Source organism: Nomascus leucogenys, chromosome 6 (assembly GCF_006542625.1).
Source record: "Nomascus leucogenys isolate Asia chromosome 6, Asia_NLE_v1, whole genome shotgun sequence".
Lineage (NCBI taxonomy): Eukaryota > Metazoa > Chordata > Mammalia > Primates > Hylobatidae > Nomascus > Nomascus leucogenys.
Window position 1 is genome coordinate 50,586,452 of NC_044386.1, and position 20,020 is coordinate 50,606,471.

Consider the following 20,020-nt stretch of genomic DNA (forward strand, 5'->3'; position numbering starts at 1 on the left):
TATGGTAAAACCCTGTCTCTACTCAAAAAATACAAAATTAGCTGGGTGTGGTGGTGGACACCTGTAATCCCAGCTATTTGGCAGGCTGAGGCAGAAGAATCACTTGAACCCAGGAGGTGGAGGTTGCAGTGAGCCGAGATTGCACCATTGCACTCCAGTCTGAGAAACAAGAATGAAATACCGTCTCCAAAAAAAAAAAAGAAAGAAAGAAATAAAAGAAAGCAATCCAAAAGTCACCTTTGAATTCAGCAATGAATCTGACATTTGATAACTTAATATTTTAGCTGTATAAAAAACTATACTTTCCCCTATTAAATTATCTCAATTTGGCCAGGTGCAGTGGCTCACGTCTGTAATCCCAGCACTTTGGGAGGCTAAGGCAGGCGGATCACAAGGTCAGGAGTTCGAGACCAGCCTGGCCAACATAGTGAAACCCCATCTCTACTAAAAATACAAAAATTAGCTGGGTATGGTGGCCTGCGTCTGTAGTCCCAGCTACTCAGGAGGCTGAGGTGGGATAATTGCTTGAACCTGGGAGGTGGAGGTTGCAGTGAGCCAAGACTATGCCATTGCACTCCAGCCTGGGTGACAAAGTGAGACTCTGTCTCAAAAAAGAAAAAAAAAAAAAAAAAACTCAAGTCTTCACAATGGCCTTCTAGGCCTTTCATAATCTGGCCTTCCACCCCTCACTACCTTCACTCATTGCCTCTAGGATTTCAGCTCCTGCTCTATCTACCCCTACTCATGTAGCCCCAGTTCTAGTGGCCCCCTTGCAGCATTCTTGCCTCAGGGTGTCTGCATTTGCTGTTTTCTCTGCCTAAACTACTCTTCTCTTACCCATACTCACGGCTCGTTCCTCCCCTTCCTTTCAATTAATGTTCAAATATTATGTTCTCAGTGAGGCCTTTCCTGACCACCCTATTTAGAATTGTAATGCCCACCACCACCCAGACTCCTTACTTCTTTCCTCAACTTAACTTTTCTCTTTAGTGTTTTTCCTCTCCTAATATACTTTTTCTTTATTTTCTTGTTTTTGAGACAGACTGGAGTGCAGTGGCTCAACCATGGCCCAAGGCAGCCTCAACCTCCTGGGCTCAAGTGATCCTCCCACCTCATCCTCCTGAGTAGCTGGGACTACAGGCATGTGCCACCATGCCCAGCTAGTTTTTTTTAAATTTTCTGTAGAGATGGAGTCTTCCTATGTTGCCCAGGCTGGTCAAAAACTCCTGGGCTCAAGCAATCCTCCTACCTCTACTTCCCAAAGTGTTGGGATTACAGGCGTGAGCCACCATGCCCAGCCTTTTCTAATATACTTCTAACGTAATTCAGTTACTTATTTTGTCTCTCTCCCCATCTAGAATGTGAGCTCTATGAAGGCAAGGATTTTTGTTAGTTTTGTTTACTTCTGTACTCAGTGGTGTACTCATAAATGTTTAACATCTAGCTCAGGGATGGGGGCAACACCCTGATTTGCAGATTTCTGTGGTGTAAATACTTCCACTACGGCCAGTTTCAAGCAACCAACAAAAAGTTACTGAACATAGAGCTGAACATAATGTGAGAAGAGACAAAACTAGTATGTGGTGATTGAAGTCAGAAAACAGTTATTCTTGGGAGCAAAAGCCAGCTAGAAGAGAACAGTAGAGGGACTTCTGAGTAGATAGAAATGCTCAGTTTCTTGAAAGGATGCTGGTCACACAGATGTGTTGAGTTTGTGAAAGCTCATCAAAGTCTACGCTTGCAATATACACACTTTCCTGTCTTTATATTATACTTCAAGAAAAAAGTAAATTTAAAGAATATATAGGGCCAGACACAGTGGCTCACGCCTGTAATCCTAGCACTTTGGGAGGCCAAGGTGGGCATATGACTTGCGGTCAGGAGTTCAAGACCAGCCTGGCCAACATGGTAAAATCTTATCTCTACTAAAAATACAAAATCAACGGTGGTGGACCATACCTGTAATCCCAGCTACTCAGGAGGCTGAGGCAGGAAAATCGCTTGAACCTGGGAGGCAGAGATTGCTGTGAGCCGAGATTGCACCACTGCACTCTAGCCTGGGCAACAGAGCAAGACTCTGTCTCAAAAAAAAAAAAAAAAAAAAAGAATATATACTGAGTGCTCTTTTGACCAGGCATGGTGGCTCACTCTTGTAATCCCAGGACTTTGAGAGACTGAGGTGGGAGGATCACTGGAGCCTGGGAGATGGACATTGCAATGAGCTGGGATTGCACTACTGCATTCCAGTTTGGGCAACAGAGTCAGACCATGTCTCAAGAAAATTAATTATATATTTTTAAAAAGAATATATAGTGCCCTTTTATGTTCATAAGTTGTAAAATACTTCTCTCGCTCCTCCCAGTTTCCAGAGCTCCACCCTTTTGTTACTGAATTTTAAACTCATGGCCTTAGGTCTTTATCTCGTGACAGTGGGTCACCTCTCTAAATACACTTTCAGTTAAACTGATGTTCCCATCTCAGTTGATCCAGGTGACTGGAAATGACCGGCTGTACTTGCTGATGGGGTCGCACACTAATGCCTAGACTAGGCCAGCAATATCACATGGCCCTATCATCGTGATCTCTGGCATGTGCACCTGACACAGAATGCCAAGTATAAGTTAATGAAAAACAAGAAAAACCAGGGGAGGGGTCTAATAATGTCAAGACTTCTTAAAGAGAAAATATAATTATATAGTTTGTATTTTCAGCAAAAAACTCATGGGGGTCAGACTACACATTGTTATGAATGTAACATTCCTGCCAAATTGGATACTTGGTATTAATATTTAAATACTGACTTAAAGTCCAGGCTCAGTGGCTCATGCCTGTAATCCCAGCACTCTGGGAGGCCAAGGTGGGTGAATCACCTGAGGTCAGGAGTTCGAGACCAACCTGGCTAACATAGCAAAACCCTGTCTCGCCGGGCGCGGTGGCTCAAGCCTGTAATCCCAGCACTTTGGGAGGCCGAGGCGGGCGGATCACGAGGTCAGGAGATCGAGACCATCCTGGCTAACACAGTGAAACCCCGTCTCTACTAAAAATACAAAAATTAGCCGGGTGTGTTGGCGGGCGCCTGTAGTCCCAGCTACTCGGGAGGCTGAGGCAGGAGAATGGCGTGAACCCGGGAGGCGGAGCTTGCAGTGAGCCGAGATCGCGCCACTGCACTCCAGCCTGGGGCACAGAGCAAGACTCCGTCTCAAAAAAAAAAAAAAAAAAAAAAAAAAAAAAAAAAAAAAAACCCTGTCTCTACTAAAATACAAAAATTAGCCAGACGTCGTGGTGGCAGGTGCTTGTAATCCCAGCTACTTGGGAGGCTGAGGCAGGAGAATCACTTGAACCTGGGAGGTGGAGGTTGCAATGAGCCAAAATCACACAACTGCACTCCAGCCTGGGCAACAAGAGCAAGACTCCATATTAAACAAACAAGCAAACAAAACAAAACAAAATAAAACACACACACACACACAACTGACAAATACTGATTTAAGATGCTAATTTATATTTATTTATTTATTCATTTTTGAGACGGAGTCTTGCTCTGTTGCCCAGGCTGGAGTGCAGTGGCAAGATCCCATCTCACTGCAACCTCCGCCTCCTGGGTTCAAGCGATTCCCCTGCCTTAGCCTCCTGAGTAGCTGGGACTACAGGTGCGCGCCACTGCACCCAGCTAATTTTTGTATTTTTAGTAGAGACGGGTTTCACCATGTTGGCCAGGCTGGTCTCAAACTCCCAACCTCAGGTGATCCGCCTCCCTCAGCCTCCCAAAGTACTGGGATTACAGGTGTGAGCCACCGTGCCCCGCTGGTGTCATGGGGAGGCAGCATTGGTTTATTCCTCATTCCTCCTGCACATAGTATTTCTTATTCCTCCTGCACATAATAGCAGTGGCTATTACTGGAATTACACTACGGTCAAAAATCCTGAATCTGTTTTCTGCTGAGCAGGCATATTTCATAGAATCATAGTAAAATAGAGCCAGAAAAGTCATGTGGAAAGTATACTGCTGTGTAACAAATGGCACCTTAGAAGTCTAAAATTATCCTTGTGCATCAAAAAGATCTGACTGCATTTACTTGCTTTGGGTGATAGTTTATTAATCTGGAGGCTCCTATAAATAAACAACTTTAGGCGGGGCACAGTGGCTCATGCCTGTAATCCCAACACTTGGAGAGGCCAAAGTGAGCAGATTGCTTGAAACCTGGAGTTCGAGACCAGGCTCGAACATGGTGAAACCCCGTCTCTACAAAGAAATACAAAAATTAGCTGGGCATGGTGGTGTGCACCTATAGTCTCAGCTACTGGGGAGGCTGAGGCAGAAAGATTGCTTGAGCCAAGGAGGCAGAGGTTGCAGTGAGCTAAGACGGTGTCACTGCACTCCAGCCTGGTGACAGAGCGAGACTCTGTTTCAAATAATAATAATAGTAATAAACAACTTTGGTTTAAAAAGCCCAGAGTAGTCTCAATATGTCAGTAGTTAATACTGTAGTGCCCAACCAAGAAAACCATATAAATTAATTTACCTGGAGTCAGAGGAGGATTTGATTAATATGTGAATCAATCCACTATGCCAGAAAACTTTGGATATGGATTGGGTTTTGCTTTTTCCAGCAATATCTAAAGTCAACTACCGTTCCTTGCAGCAACACTGATTTATACAGACAATAGCAGCCATTGGTATACCTCAACACCAAGAACAATATAACTCTAGCTTACAATCTCTTTTTTTTTTTTTTTAAGTGGGATTCTCGCTCTGTCACTCAGGCTTTAGTGCAGTGGCATGATCTCAGCTCTCTGCAACCTCCACCTCCTGGGTTCAAACGATTCTCCTGCCTCAGCCTCCTGAGTAGCTGGGCCCACAGGCCCACACCACTGCGCCCGGCCAATTTTTGTATTTTTAGTAGAGATGGGGTTTTGCCATGTTGGCCAAGCTGGTCGTGAACTCCTGACCTCAAGTGATCTGCCCACCTCAGCCTCCCAAAGTGCTGGGATTACAGGCGTGAGCCATTGAGCCTGGCCTATTAGTTATTTCTTTAAAATTTGTATTTAAAGACCATTCATACAAAAGAATATATATGTAGATAAATAAAATCTCTCTATAAAGTTATCTGATATACCAGACTATTTTTTATTCATTTTTAGTGTAGAAATATGTCCTGGAGGGAGAAATAATTCAAGCTTTTATCAGTGAAGAAAACCTTGGACTTTTTTTTAGATGGAATCTTGCTCTGCCGCCCAGGCTGGAGTGCAGTGGCGCGATCTCAGCTCACTGCAATCTCCACCTCCTGGGTTCAAGGGATTCTTCTGCCTCAGCCTCCTGAGTAGCTGGGATTACAGGCATGCGCCACCACACCCAGCTAATTTTTGTATTTTTAGTAGAGACAGAGTTTCACCATGTTGGTCAAGCTGGTCTCGAACTCCTGACTTCGTGATGCACCCTCCTCGGCCTCCCAAAGTGCTGGGATTACAGTTGTGAGCCACCGCGCCCAGCCGAAACCCTTGGACTTTTTAGGCAAATCAAAACCTAAAGAGTTGATTTTGTTTGAAATTAGATCCAGCTATTCTTCAAAAGACAAGTCTTTTTTATGTTTTATAAGACATTTCAGAGGTAATTTAGTCAAACTCGAAAATATTCAAAACTACAACACTGGCTTCTTAATTATTAGCAAAAGTTTCTTAATTATTTAATAAACATTTATAGAGCACCCACAACTGGATTTAATTTCTTGCTGGGAGATTTCATATGCATAAATTTCCTTATCTGCAACATAAGAGTAATAATTTATGTCATATGCTTCAAATGAACTATGCTTCAAATAACTGCTTCAAATGAGCCTAATTAGAAAAAAATAGTAACTTATAAGACATTATAAAACCTTGCATGGCTTTGCATCCAAGTTCTCTTGCTGAGAGCTTATAAAGATTTCCTGGCTGGGTGTGGTGGCTCACGCCTGTAATCCCAGGACTTTGGGAAGCTGAGGCGGGTGGGTCACCTGAGGTCAGGAGTTCGAGACTCAACCTTGCTAACACGGTGAAATCCCATTTCTACTAAAAATACAAAAAATTGGCCGGGCGTGGTGGCACGTGCCTGTAATCCCAGCTACACGAGAGGCTGAGGCAGGAGAATCACTTGAATCCCAGAGGCGGAGGCTACAGTGAGCCGAGATCGCGCCATTGCACTCCAGCTTGGGCAACAAGAGCAAAACTCGGTCTCAAAAAAAACAAAACAAAACAAAAAAAGATTTCCTAAGGGAAGATGACCAAAGCCTGAGTTTTGGTCTATCACCTTGAGTCCTCCAATTGTGAGCTGTGTGAAATCCTTTCTCCTGAACTTTCCATCTACTGAATACATCTCTTCTGAACTCCCTGCCATTCAAGTCAACATTTCAATTCACCTGTCTTGTAGGAAGTATATACTATGTTTCACTGATTGACACAATTTCAAAGGAGCAGTAGCTCTGTCAAGAGCAGTAATAAATACATGTGAACAGGTAAACAGAAGACACAGTGATAAAACCACAGCTGACAGCTTGCCTCTGCTCCTAGTCACCTCCTGTGAACCGGGAAGCATTTAAGTCACATGCTTTGTTCAAGAAGAAATGTCTCATAAGCAGGTATCAAGGAGGCAAGCATTTAGCCAAAGTCAGTCAGATATTCAGAAAAACACCACCAGGAAACTTTGAGCAGCTTTTTCATCTGTGAACAAGATAATTACTGAGACTGAGGTGGTAACATTGATTATTCCCATTAAAAGGGTAATAAACATATTTTTATTTATTTATTTATTTATTTTGAGACAGAGTTTAGCTTCTGTTGCCCAGGCGGAGTGCAACGGCGCAATCTCGGCTCGCTGCAACCTCCGCCTCCTGGGTTCAAGTGATTCTCCTGCCTCAGCCTCCCAAGTAGCTGGGATTACAGGCACCCACCACCACGCCCAGCTAATTTTTTGTATTTTTAGTAGAGACAGGGTTTCATCGTGTTGGCCAGGCTGGTCTTGAACTCCTGACTTCAGGTGATCTGCCCACCTCAGCCTCCCAAAGTGCTGGGATTACAGGCGTGAGCCACCGCGCCCGGCAAAGGGTAATAAACATATTGTCTCCTGGAAGTTATGTTCAGAGATAGGTATTGACACACAAACCCAAACCCAACAACACAACCACTAAAGGAAAATGGTGGGAACCAGCAATCCCACTTCTGGGTATATATCCAAAGGAAATGAAACCAGTATGTCAGAGATATCTGCATGGCCATATTCATTGCAGCATTATTCGTAACAGCCAAGATATGGAAACAACCAAATTGCCCATCAATGGACACATGGATTTTAAAATGTGGTAAAGAAGCCAGGCACAAAAGACAAATACCTCATGATTTCACTTATATGTGGAATCTAAAAAAGTTGAATTCATAGAAGTAGAGAGTAGAATGGTGGTTACCAGAGTCCTACAGGTGGGCGGGGGGTGGGGGACAGGGAAAGGGGAGACATTGGTTAAAGGGTGCGAAGTTTCAGTTAGACAGGAGGAATAGGTTCTGGGGATCTATTGCACAGCATAGTGACTATAGTTAATAACAATATATTGTATACAGTATTCACAATAGCTAACAGAGTGGATTTTAAATGTTCTCACCACAAAGAAATGAAAAGTATTTGAGATGATGGATATGTTAATTAGCCTGATTTGATCATTCCACAATGTATACATGTATTGAAACATCACACTGTACCTCATAAATATACATAATTATTATTTGTCAGGTAAAAATAAAATAAAGCTTAAAAATAACTCATGAGATATCTTTTCCCACTTTTAGAAAGGAAAATAATGAAGCAATAAGATTTGGTTCATATCCTTGTTGGCTGGAAACTCCTGGAAATTCTTTGAGTTTACTAGTAATAAAGAGTTGATTTCTCTACTTGAACCCGGGAGGCAGAGGTTGCAGCAAGCTGAGATCGTGCCACTGCACTCCAGCCTGGGCAACAAAGCGAGACTCCACCTCAAAAAAAAAGTTGATTTCTCCATACCAGTAGTTCTATTAGGTACATGATGTTTTAAATTTACATCTCTCTACTGACTAATGATGTTGAGCATCTTTTCATGTGCTTATTTGTCATATGTGCATCGTCTTTGGTGAATTATCCAACTATTTGCTTCATTTTAAAAATTTTTTGTCTTCTTATTTAGTTATAAGAGCTCTTTATATATTCTGGATTCATTTTTGTTGTTGTTGAATGTAGGTTTTGCAAATATTTTCTCCCAGTCTAGGCTATGCTTTCATTCTCTTAACAGTATCTTCCAGAGAGCAGTTTTTATTTTGATGAAACCCAACCTATTTTTTTTTTTTTTTTTCTGAGATGGAATCTCGACCTGTCACCCAGGCTGCAGTGCAATGGCATGATCTTGGCTCACTGCAACCTCTGCTTCCTGGGTTCAGACAATTCTCCTGCCTCAGCCTCCTGAGTAGGTGGGATTATAGGCGCCCACCACCACACCCAGTAATTTTTGTATTTTTAGTAGAGATGGGGTTCCACCATGTTGGCCAGGCTGGTCTTGAACTCCTGACCTCATGATCTGCCCACCTCGGCCTCCCAAAGTGCTGGAATTACAGGCGTGAGCCACCACACCTGGCCAGTAAATGGTATTTTCTTTTCTTTCTTTAGACAGGGTCTCACTCTGTTGCCCAGGTTGGAGTACAGTGGCTCACTGCAGCCTCAGGCTATTGGGCTCCAGAAATCCTCCCACCTCAGCCTCCTGAGTAGCTGAGACTACAGGTGCATGCTACCATGCCCATCTAATTTTCGGTTTGTTTTTGTTTTTGTTTTGAGACAGAGTCTTCCTCTGTCACCCAGTCTGGAGTGCAGTGGCATGATCTTGGCTCACTGCAACCTCTGCCTCCTGGGTTCAAGAATTCTCTGCCTCAGCCTCCTGAGTAGCTGGGATTACAGGCGCATGCCACCATGCCCAGCTAATTTTTGTATTTTTAGTAGAGACAGGGTTTCACCATGTTGGCCAGGCTGGTCTTGAACCCCTGACCTCGTGATCTGCCCACCTTGGCCTCCCAAAGTGCTGGGATTACTGGCGTGAGCCACCACACCCGGCCACACTCATTTTTTTTTTTTGAGATGGAGTTTCGCACTGTTGCCCAGGCTGGAGCACAGTGGTGCGATCTCGGCTCACTGCAACCTCTGCCTCCAGGGTTCAAGCGATTCTCAAGCCTCAGCCTCCTGAGTAGCTGGGATTATAGGCACGCACCACCATGCCTAGCTAATTTTTGTATTTTTAGTAGAGATGGGGTTTCACCATGTTGGCCAGGATGGTCTCAATCTACTGACCTCGTGATCCACCCACCTCGGCCTCCTGAAGTGCTGGGATTACAGGCATGAGCCACCATGCCTGGCCTGATTTTCATGTATTTTTTAATAAAGACAAGGTCTTGCTATGTTGCCCAGGCTGATCTTAAAATCCTGGGCTCAAGCAGTCCTCCCATCTGGGCCTCCCAAAGTGTTGGGATTACAGGCATGAGCCATTGTACCCAGTCATAATCTTAAAAATTGAATTTGTAGCCAGGCCTGGTGGCTCACACCTGTAATCCCAGCACTTTGGGAGGCCCAGAAGGGAGGACTGCTTGAGCCCAGGAGTTCAAGGCAGGTGGATCACCTGAGGTCAGGAGTTCAAGACCAACCTGGGTAACATGGTGAAACCTCATCTCTACTAAAAATACAAAAATTAGCCGGGCATGGTGGTGTGCCCCTGTAATTCCAGCTACTCAGGAGGCTTGGGCAGGAGAATCGCTAGAACCTGGGAGACGGAGGTTGCAGTGAGCCAAGATTGCGCCACTGCACTCCAGCCTGAGTGACAAAGTGAGACCCTGTCTCAAAAAGGAAAAGAGAAAAGAAAAGGCCAGGCGTGGTGGCTTACGCCTGTAATCCCAGCACTTTGGGAGGCCAAGGTCGACAGATCACCTGAGGTCAAGAGTTTGAGACCAGCCTGTTTAACATGGTGAAACGCCGTTTCTACTAAAAACACAAAAAATTAGCCGGGCGTGGTGGCTTGTACTTGTAATCCCTGCTACTTGGGAGGCTGAGGCAGGAGAATCACTTGAATCCGGGAGGTGGAGGTTGCAGTGATCCGAGGTCGCGCCATTGCACTCCAGCTTGGGCAACAAGAGCGAAACTCCGTCTCAAAAAAAAAAATGCAGATTCTGACTCTGATCCAACCGGGGTTTGTTTGTTTTTTGTCGCCCATGCTGGAGTGCAATGGCAAGATCTCAGCTCACTGCAAACTCTGCCTCCCAGATTCAAGCAATTCTCCTGCCTCAGCCTATCAAGTAGCTGGTTTTACAGGCGCCCGCCATCACACTCAGCTAATTTTTTTGTATTTTTAGTAGAGATGGGGTTTACACCATGTTGGCCAGGCTTGTCTTGAACTCCTGCCCTCAGGTGATCTGCCCACCTCTGCCTCCCAAAGTGCTGGGATTATAGGCGTGAGCCATGGCACCCAGCTGATCCAGCAGGTCTTAACTGCACCTATTCCTGGCATGATTATGCATTTCTAACAAGGTTTCAGGTGATGCTCTGATGTTGGTCCAGAGTACATGGTTATAGACTTTATTATGAATAGTAGTGAAACTAGATAGTTTTCTAGACAGTACAAGGGTCCTCTTAGGAGTTTTCTCAAGAGATTACAGTCACAATGCATCTGCAGTCTGATGGCACAGACATTTGTGTTTGGGAAGCAGTTCTCCCATTCCTTTCATGAGTTTATTCAAAACTCTTCAGTAGATGCGTCACTTGGTCCCACTTTCACGACCCACCTCAGCCTCCCAAAGTGCTAGGAATACAGGCATGAGCCACCGCACTCAGTGCATATGTCTAATTTCCAATTATCTAGGGATTTTCAAGACATCTTTTTGTTATTGATTTCCAATTATCTTGTGGTCAAAGAACATACTTTGTATGATTTAAAACCTCTTAAACTTGGCCAGGCGCAGTGGCTCATGCCTGTAATCCCAGCACTTTGGGAGGTCGAGGCGGGCAGATCACAAGTTCAGGAGATCGAGACCATCCTGGCTAACACAGTGAAACCCCATCTCTACTAAAAATACAAAAAATTAGCCAGGCATGGTGGCAGGCGCCTGTAGTCCCAGCTACTCGGGAGGCTGAGGCAGGAGAATGGCGTGAACCTGGGAGGCGCAGCTTGCAGTGAGCCAAGATTGTGCCACTGCACTCCAGCCTGGGCGACAGAGCGAGACTCCATCTCAAAAAAAAAAAAAAAGAAAAAAGAAAAAAAAAACCTCTTAAACTTATCAAGATGTGTTTTATGGCCAAATAGTTTATTTGGTAAAGGTCCTGTGTACCCTTGAAATTATGTAGTTGTTGAGTGGAGTGTTCTATAAATGCCAATTAGGTCAAGTTGGTCAGTGGTGTTGATCAAGTCTTCTGTATCCCTGCTGATTTTCTGCCTACTTGTTCTTTCAATTATTAAAAGATTTCACTTGAAATCTTTAACTATAATTATGAATTCATCTATTTTTCCTTTCAGTTTAATTCGTGTTGGAGCATGGAATTTATTTTTCATTTTAATTTCTCAGATGACTCTAATATGCAGCCAGAGTTGAGGGACATTGCTTTAAGCCAATGATTCTCAAACTTCAGCATGCATCAGAATCACATAGGGAACTTGTTATTAATAGAATAGATTGATGGACGCTACTCCCAGAGTTTGTGGGGTGAGGCCCAAGAATTTGCATTTCTTTCTTTCTTTTTTTTTTTTTTTTTAGTAGAGACAGGGTTTCACCATGTTAGCCAGGATGGTCTCGATCTGCTGACCTTGTGATCCACCCACCTCGGCCTCCCAAAGTGCTGGGATTACAGGCGTGAGCCACCGCACCCCACCAAGAATTTGCATTTCTTATAGTTCCCAGGTATTTCTGATATGCTGATCCAGGAGCCACACTTTAAGAATCACAGTCTAAGCCAACATTTCTCAACCTTAGCTGCATATTAGAATCATCTGGGGAGCTTTAACAATCCTGATTCACCACATAACCCAGATCCATCCGCTTTTAAGGAATAGAATGTAAGGCAAGTTTCCACTAAGCAGTTCTCTACTTGACTTTTCCCTTTGGCTTAATGATTTTGGGGTCCCAAGATTTATTTTCCTTTCACAAGTTCCAGCACTTTGGGAGGTAGGCGGATCACCTGAGCTGAGGAGTTCAAGACCAGCTGGTAACAGAGCGAGACCTCATCTCTACAAAAAAATACCAAAATTAGCCAGTTGTGGTGGTGCATGCCTGTAGTCTCAGCTACCCAGGAGGCTAAGGTGGGAGAATCACCTGAGCTGGGAGGTTGAGGCTGCAGTGAGCCGAGATCGTGCCACTGCACTTCAGCCTGGGGCACAGAGTGAGACCCTGTCTCAAAAAATAAAAACAAACAAAAACTAGAGCTCTTCCGATAGCCCAGGAGCCAATTTAGAGATTCACTAGGCAAAGGGCCATGAGAGGCAGAAGGGAATATTTAGAGATGAAGTCATCCAGTCCATCACAGCTATTCTATAAAAGGGGAACCTAGGCTGGGCACGGTGGCTCACGCCTGTAATCCCAGTACTTTGGGAGGCCAAGGCAGGCAGATCACCTGAGGTCAGAAGTTCAAGACCAGTATGGCCAATGTGATGAAACCCCGTCTCTACTAAAAATACAAAAATTAGCCGAGTGTGGTGGTGGGCACCTGTATTCCCAGCTACTTGGGAGGCTGAGGTAGGAGAATCACTTGAACCTGGGAGGTGGGGGTTGCAGTGAGATGAGATCATGCCATTGCACTCCAGCCTGGGCAACAGGAGCGAAACTCCATCTCAAAACAAAAAGAAAAGGGCGGGGGGCGGGGAACCTGGCTTGCTGTGGGCAACTAGAAAGTACGAAAAGAGTCCAGAATTGATAGGCAGCAGATGAGGCAGTTCTTACCTCACTGTGCCCCTAAGCTTCAGACCAACCTACATAGCCATCAACAGCAGATATTTGCACTTGGATATCCTAAAAGCATTTCAAACCCACTTCCAAAAGTATTCCCCCACCCCATTTATCCCATCAACCCCCGCCTACTTCGCCTTTGGCACCCAACTCAATAAATAGCCCAGGGCAAGCCCCTGGGAATCATACCTCTCCCTTTATCTCCATGTCTTCTAAGTTACCAAATTCTGCTACAAATCTTTTAGATCCATCTCCTTCTCCCTATTTCTTCTGCCACAGTTCAAGCCCTCACTGTCCCTGGATTTTGTTACTACAGATGTCTAACAGGTCTCCTGGCTTCCACTTCTTGACCTGTTTCAACACGTCTGCTACCCTGCCAGCCACCATAGAGAGCTTTGTAAAACAGAAAGTGTATGTCATTGCCCTATTTATTACTCATTTGTTCTCTACCCCTGGCAGGACAAAACCCAAAGTCACAAACAGTCCCAATGTATTTATGATTTGGCCTCTGACCTCTTCTCACATGTCATCTTTCACCACTCAGAACTTCAGCCAAGCCCAAGTTTTGCAGTTCCTTCAATGCCACCTTTGGCTTTGACACTAATGGCTCACTCTTCCTGGAAGTGCCCCCCTTCTTCTACCCTTTGCCGGGCTAAAATTAATTCACCTAGACTCAGCTCAGGCTGGTATTTTTCCTGGCACCCCTTTTATACCTCCTTTGATACTTCCATAACATCTTGTGCAAACAAGAGTCACTAGTCACCCTGAACTGTGTTTGCTCACACATCTGTGTCCCTCGTTAAACTATGAGCTGTGGGGTGGTAGGCACACTGTCCTATTCAGCATTTGATATTAAATATTCATCCAACAAATATCTGAGGACCTACTATATGCCAAATATTGTAGATGTAAAGGGTATAGCAGTCAACAAAGCAAAGACACTCCTTGCTATGAAGTGGGAGGTGGCATAGATAAACGAACCTTTACATAGAATGAAAAGTGCTGTGCAGAGAATTAAAACAAACAATAATATGAAAGTGATGGGACAGGCTGGGTGTGGTGGCTCATGCCTGTAATCCCAGCACTTTGGGAGGCCAAAGCGGGTGGATCACCTGAGGTCGGGAGTTTGAGACCAGCCTGACCAACATGGTGAAACCCTGTCTCTACTAAAAATACAAAATTAGCTAGGTGTGGTGGCGGGCGCCTGTAATCCCAGCTACTGGGGAGGCTGAGGCAGGAGAATTGCTTGAACCCGGGAGGCGGAGGTTGCAGTGAGCTGAGATCGTGCCATTGCACTCCAGCCTGGGCAAGGAAAGTGAAACTCCATCTCAAAAAAAAAAAAAAAAAAAAAAAAAAAGAGAAAAGAAAAGAAAAGAAAGTGACTGGACAGGTACTTTAGATTGGGTATGTCAGGAAGTCCTGTCTGGGGAAGCGACACTGAAGCTTATAAGTGAATGTCAACAAGGCAGGCATTCTGAGCTTTGGAGAGAAGAGCACTCCAGCAGGGAGGGCCACCAGAGCAAAGGCCGGGAGGGCCAAAGGTCCGTGTGCCTTAAAGTGTGGGAAAGTAGTGAAGATGGGGAGACAGGAAGGCAGGGGCCAGATTTACCTTTGCAGGCTAGAGTTTTGATTTTTTTTTTTTTTTTTTTTTTTTTTTTTTTGAGACGGACTCTCGCTCTATCGCCCAGGTTGGAGTGCAGTGGCACGATCTCGGCTCACTGCAACCTCCGCCTACCCGGTTCAAGCGATTCTACTGCCTTAGCCTCCAGAGTAGCTGGGACGACAGGTGCGTGCCACCACGCCCAGCTAATTTTTTGTATTTTTAGTAGAGACTTGGTTCCACCATGTTGGCCAGGATGGTCTTGATCTCTTGACCTTGTGATCCGCCCACCTCGGCCATCCAAAGTGCTGGGATTACAGGTATGAGCCATCACACCCGGCCGAGTTTTTATTTTATTCCAAGTGTGACAGAGAGAGACATGATCTGACATATGTTTTGAAAGATGGCTCCGGGACTGCTATGTGGTTACTGGGCTGTCCGGAGAGGAAACTGAGACCCGTTTGGAGGAGAGAGAAGTTGGTGGCCTGGATAGGGTGGTGGCAGCAGTTCTGGAGACAGTAGATGGATCTGGGTTATGTGGTGAGTTAGAGTGGCCAGGAACAAATGAAAGGCAGATTAATTAGGGTGACCCTTAGATTTCTGGCTGCATGCAACACTCGGGTAGTTACTGGGGAACCGAGCAGACGCTCAGACACTTCCGAGCCTTGAGAAATCCGTTCTCTCGCCAGGCTTCCGTGTGAGTTAAAGTCGGGCAGCCGGAAAGCGACAGGCTCAGACCCGCAGCCGGTGGCCTCGTAGCGCCGGGACGCCTGGACACCGGCAGAGCGCGGGGACTCTCCGAGCCCGGCGCGGGGGTTTCCGCATCTTACGGGCGGGGCCGGAAGAGGAAGTCGCGCTGCCGTGGCGGCCCCTGTAGCAGCGGCGGTCCCGTCGTAGCCCAGCCGGCCGCGTCTGTCCGGTCCGGTCCGGCCACGGAGGCAGCGCAACGGCGGGACCCCGAGCCCACCCCGCCGAGTAAGCTGCGCCGCACCGTGCCGCCCCACCCGGCACCCACCAGTCAGATGGGGCCGCAGCGGCGGCTGTCCCCTGCCGGGGCCGCCCTACTCTGGGGCTTCCTGCTCCCGCTGGTAAGGGGGCGGGAAGGCGTGCAGGCCTCCCAGGGGCTGGGCGGGGCCGGGGCCAAGGCCGGGGCTCCCTTCCCCTACTCCCCGCCCGGCCTCCCTTCTGCCCGCGCCTCCGCGGCCTGCTCTCGCGCTCCTCTTTCCTCCCCTCCCCTTCCCATTACTCATCTCTTTCCTTCCAGCCTTCTCTTTTCCACCCTCTTTCCCCCAACTTTACCGCCCCCCACTCTGTTCCCGCCCGTTGAAGTCCGGCGAAATACCTACCCCCAAAAGATCAGAGGAGCCCCTTAGGTTACATTGACCTTGGTGCTTCTCGATAGTTGCTCACTGTCCCAGCATGTTTAACATTGACCTCTGGGTTTTATTGTCTAAGCCTTTCTTACCGCTTCTTACCCTTGGGAAGAAAAAAAAAATTATACAAGGCGCCAGGATGTTGAGCGGTTCGAGGACTGCACTTTAATTGCACTAACACGGATGTCTTTTTCAAATTTCCTTCCCCACTGTAGTTCCTGCTTCGCCTTAGGGCTCATTTGATTCTGTTATGAGGGGTTTTTTTTTGGGGGGGGGGTTGTTTTGTAATAGTAATTTAAAATAACTTTTAAAAGAAGACACCAAAATGTAATGCTTTTAGTGGTTTTCAGTTTTCTGTCTAATTTAAAGGGATGGGTGGGGAGCGTCGGTTAAATATAAATAAGAAATATGTGTTCATAGATTTGTTTTCATAGTTACAGAGAATAATAGTGTTTTAAAATTCAGCCTCAAGTAATTCGAGCTTCAGTGTGGGAGTGGGGTGTCAGGAACACGGTGTTTCAGTTTTTCTTTCTAGTGACTTTTACTGAGGGAGTTTCAGGTTGGAAACTTATGCGTGTTATTTATTACAGAATTGGTGTCGTGTAAGCTTGTTTCGTTCTACTAGAATGTGTGATTTCTTTGAAAGACTGTTTTGCTGACTCTCCAGTTCAAGGGGTTAGTATTAGTGAATACAAAAGTGTCTTTAATATTTATTGAAAAACCAAAATCTAAGCCAAAAAGTGCCTTTTGGTGTATTCGTAACTTTGACAGGCAACATCAGGAACCTGAGAGAATGTATCTAAAAATTGCTGGGGGAGGGGAGTTTGGTATAAAAAGAGCAACAAAGTAGCAGTGTTAGTCGGAGTCTTTAAGGTGTTTACTGTGTAATCAGACAGATAATACTTATGTCCAAAAGATATTCAGATAGTGTGTAGATGTATGCAAAACTATAACCTAGATATAAAACTTTTCAAAGTGTTTTTGCACTCATTTTCATTTGACTCTCTTGAGCTGATTTTAAGAATGAATATATATCACATTCGTACTAATCCCTTCTCAACATAAATTAATAACTTAGTGATACATCAGTTCCTCATAAACTCACAATGAAATTCTTATTAAAGGCCCTGAGCCCTCTCACCAGAAAACTCTACTTAAGTAGACTTGTCATATGATTTCATAGCCTTCGCAAATCTAAAGATCGTCCCTGTTCTAAATTGTATCTAGGCTGTCTCCCACGTTCTGGATTTTAGGCCTTTTATGTTGCACCTGTGTACTTTGTTGTACTTCACCATGGTAATCTCAGGTTCTATACTCCGGTTCTAGGGTTGTTGTGAAGATTAAGTAACGTTTTTCTTTTTTTTTTTTTTTTTGAGACGGAGTTTTGCTCTCGTTGCCCAGGCTGGAGTGCAATGGTGCGATCTCGGCTCACCACAACCTCCGCCACCCAGGTTCAAGCAATTCTCCCGCCTCAGCCTCCCGAGTAGCTGGGATTACAGGGATGCGCCATCACACCTGGCCAATTTTTTTTGTATTTTTAGTAGAGATGGGGTTTCTCCATGTTGGTCAGGCTGGTCTCGAACTCCTGACCTCAGGTGATCCGCCCACCTCGGCCTCCCAAAGTGCTGGGATTACAGGCATGAGCTACCACGCCCAGCCTAAGTAACATTTTTCTACTCTGGAAATGTTTGGTGTGCATCTTATTATATGGTATGTAATGTCCTGATGACCGAATAAACTGACAATATCTGTTTAAATTGTAAGGATCTTTTTTTGATACCAGCTAGTATCACTGATTTTTCTATTTCTTGTTGATTTCTTTATGGATTTGTTTTCTTCTTGGTTCCTCCTTCCTTTAATTTACTGAGATGGTATTTCTCATTCTTGTGTTCTGAGAACTTGGGTAGATGTGGTTTCCTTTTCCTCAACTGGAGTTCTCCTTTCTCCTTTCTGGATACCTAGTTTCTTTCCTCCAACTCTGTCTGAAGTCTTCTACCATTTTCTCCCTGAAGCCCTTTGTTTATTCCTCTTCCCTAATTTTACAGCTCTAGGTAGCCTTTCTGAGTTCACTTGATTAGTGATGCCAGCTCAATCATTTCACTTCTCCTCTCTGGGCCCTTAAAACTGGCACGACTTCCCCTTAGTCATGTAATAACAGGGCCAACATCCTCCTCTATAATAGAAGCAGCACATAGTCTTCAGAAACCAGTGGCACATCCATCCAGAAGAGGCAGAGGATTTAGTATTGGAAAGGCCTTTAAAGTTCATTTAGCCTATCCTCCTTATCTTGTCATCTTCACATCAGAGTGACCTTACTGTGTATTTTGAACTGAAGCTACAGCACATCTGGCTGTTTTAATATTTTTTAAACCCATTAGGTCTAGAAATAAAATGAGTGCCTAGCAGGTAGGTAGCTGTGTCTTGACCTTGCCATAAGTACATTTTATTTTTTGGTTTTTTGGTTTTTTTTTTTTGTTGTTGTTGTTTTTTGAGATGGAGTCTTGCTCTGTCGCCCAGGCTGGAGTGCAATGGTGCGATCTCAGCTTGCTGCAGCCTCCACCTCCCGGGTTCAAGTGATTCTGCAACCTCAGCCTCCCAAGTACCTGGGATTACAGGTGCCTGCCACCACACCTGGCTAATTTTTGTAATTTTAGTAGAGATGGGGTTTCACCATGTTGCCCAGGCTGGTCTCGAACTCCTGACCTCAGGTGATCTTCCTGCCTTGGCCTCCCAAAGTGCTGGGATTACAGACATGAGTCACCATGCCCGGCTGCCATAATTACATTTTGCACCTCTTCTTCCCCAGTTCAACCCTGACCCTGGGCCCCAATGGTTAGAACTTTATTTTGCAGTGTGGACCCAGTCATGGGATTCTGTTTAAAAGACAATGGATGATATTTATGCTGGCTCTGTCTTTTTTTTTTTTTTTTTTTTTTTTTTGAGATGGAGTCTTGCTCTGTAGCCTAGGCTGGAGTGCAGTGGCCCTATCTCAGCTCACTGCAACCTCTGCCTCCTGGGTTCTAGCAGTTCTCCTGCCTCAGCCTCCCGAGTAGGATTACAGGTGCACGTCGTGATGCCCGGCTAATTTTTTGTATTTTAGAAGAGACGGGGTTTCACTGTGTTGCCCAGGCTGGTCTCGAACTGCTGAGCTCAGGAAATCCACCCACCTCGGCCTCCCAAAGTGCTAGGATTACAGGCGTGAGCCACTGCTCTTGGCCCTGGCTCTTTTTATTTTATTTTATTATTATTATTTTTTGAGATGGAGTTTCACTTTGTTGCCCAGGCTGGAGTGCAAAGGCACGATCCCAGCTCATCACAACCTCTGCTTCCCGGGTACAAGCAATTCTCCTGCCTCAGCCTCCCGAGTGGCTGGGATTACAGGCATGCGCCACCACGCCCAGCTAATTTTGTATTTTTAGTAGAGACGGGGTTTCTCCACATTGGTCAGGCTACTCAAACTCCTGACCTCAGGCGATCTGCCTGCCTCGTCCTCCCAAAGTGTGGGGTTGAAGGTGTGAGCCACCGTGCCCGGCAGCTCTGTCTTTTTAAATTGCTTCAAAGTTATTTGAAGAATCCTGAGTCTTCCTCATAGTGTCTTTATAAAAGTTCTGTTTTGGAGGATTGCTTGAGGCTAGGAGTTTGAGACCAGCCTGGTCAACATAGCAAGACCCCACCTCTACAAAAAATTAAAAAATTGACTGAGCGTGGTGGCTTGTGTCTCTAGTCCCAGCTACTTGGGAGGCTGAGGTAGGAGGATCACTTAAGCCCAGGAGTTTGAGGTTGCAGCTAGCTATGATCGCGCCACTGTACTCCAGCCTGGGTGACAGAAGACCATGTCTCTAAAAAAACACACACACACAAATGAAAAAATAGTTTTGTTGATTTTTTTTCTTCAAAGAATTTGAAGTAGCATATAGCTGCATCTTGAACTTGATACAATGAAATGATAATCAGGATCCCCAGCAGAAAAATCTGTTGCTGAAAATTTGCCTTCCTTTTGTATACTACACCAACTCAAAGAATCTTCAATTCTTTCTCTTCTGCTCTGTTCTGTCAACCTCCAGGGGAAAGTAGGTATGTTCTA

The 20,020-nt window shown here is 45.3% G+C and overlaps 1 protein-coding gene across 3 annotated transcripts in view; it reads left to right on the top strand.

The window, feature by feature from the left end:
• The first annotated feature begins 15,328 nt into the window (after window positions 1–15,328).
• Window positions 15,329–20,020, top strand: part of SPPL2A (signal peptide peptidase like 2A) — a 59,874-nt gene continuing 55,182 nt past the window's right edge. For all 3 annotated transcript variants that reach the window (XM_030814100.1, XM_030814099.1, XM_003266920.4), the window contains exon 1: window positions 15,329–15,651. In XM_030814100.1, the coding sequence (XP_030669960.1) occupies window positions 15,586–15,651 (66 nt within the window). In that variant the 5' untranslated portion in view covers window positions 15,329–15,585. The remainder of the gene's footprint in view (window positions 15,652–20,020) is intronic.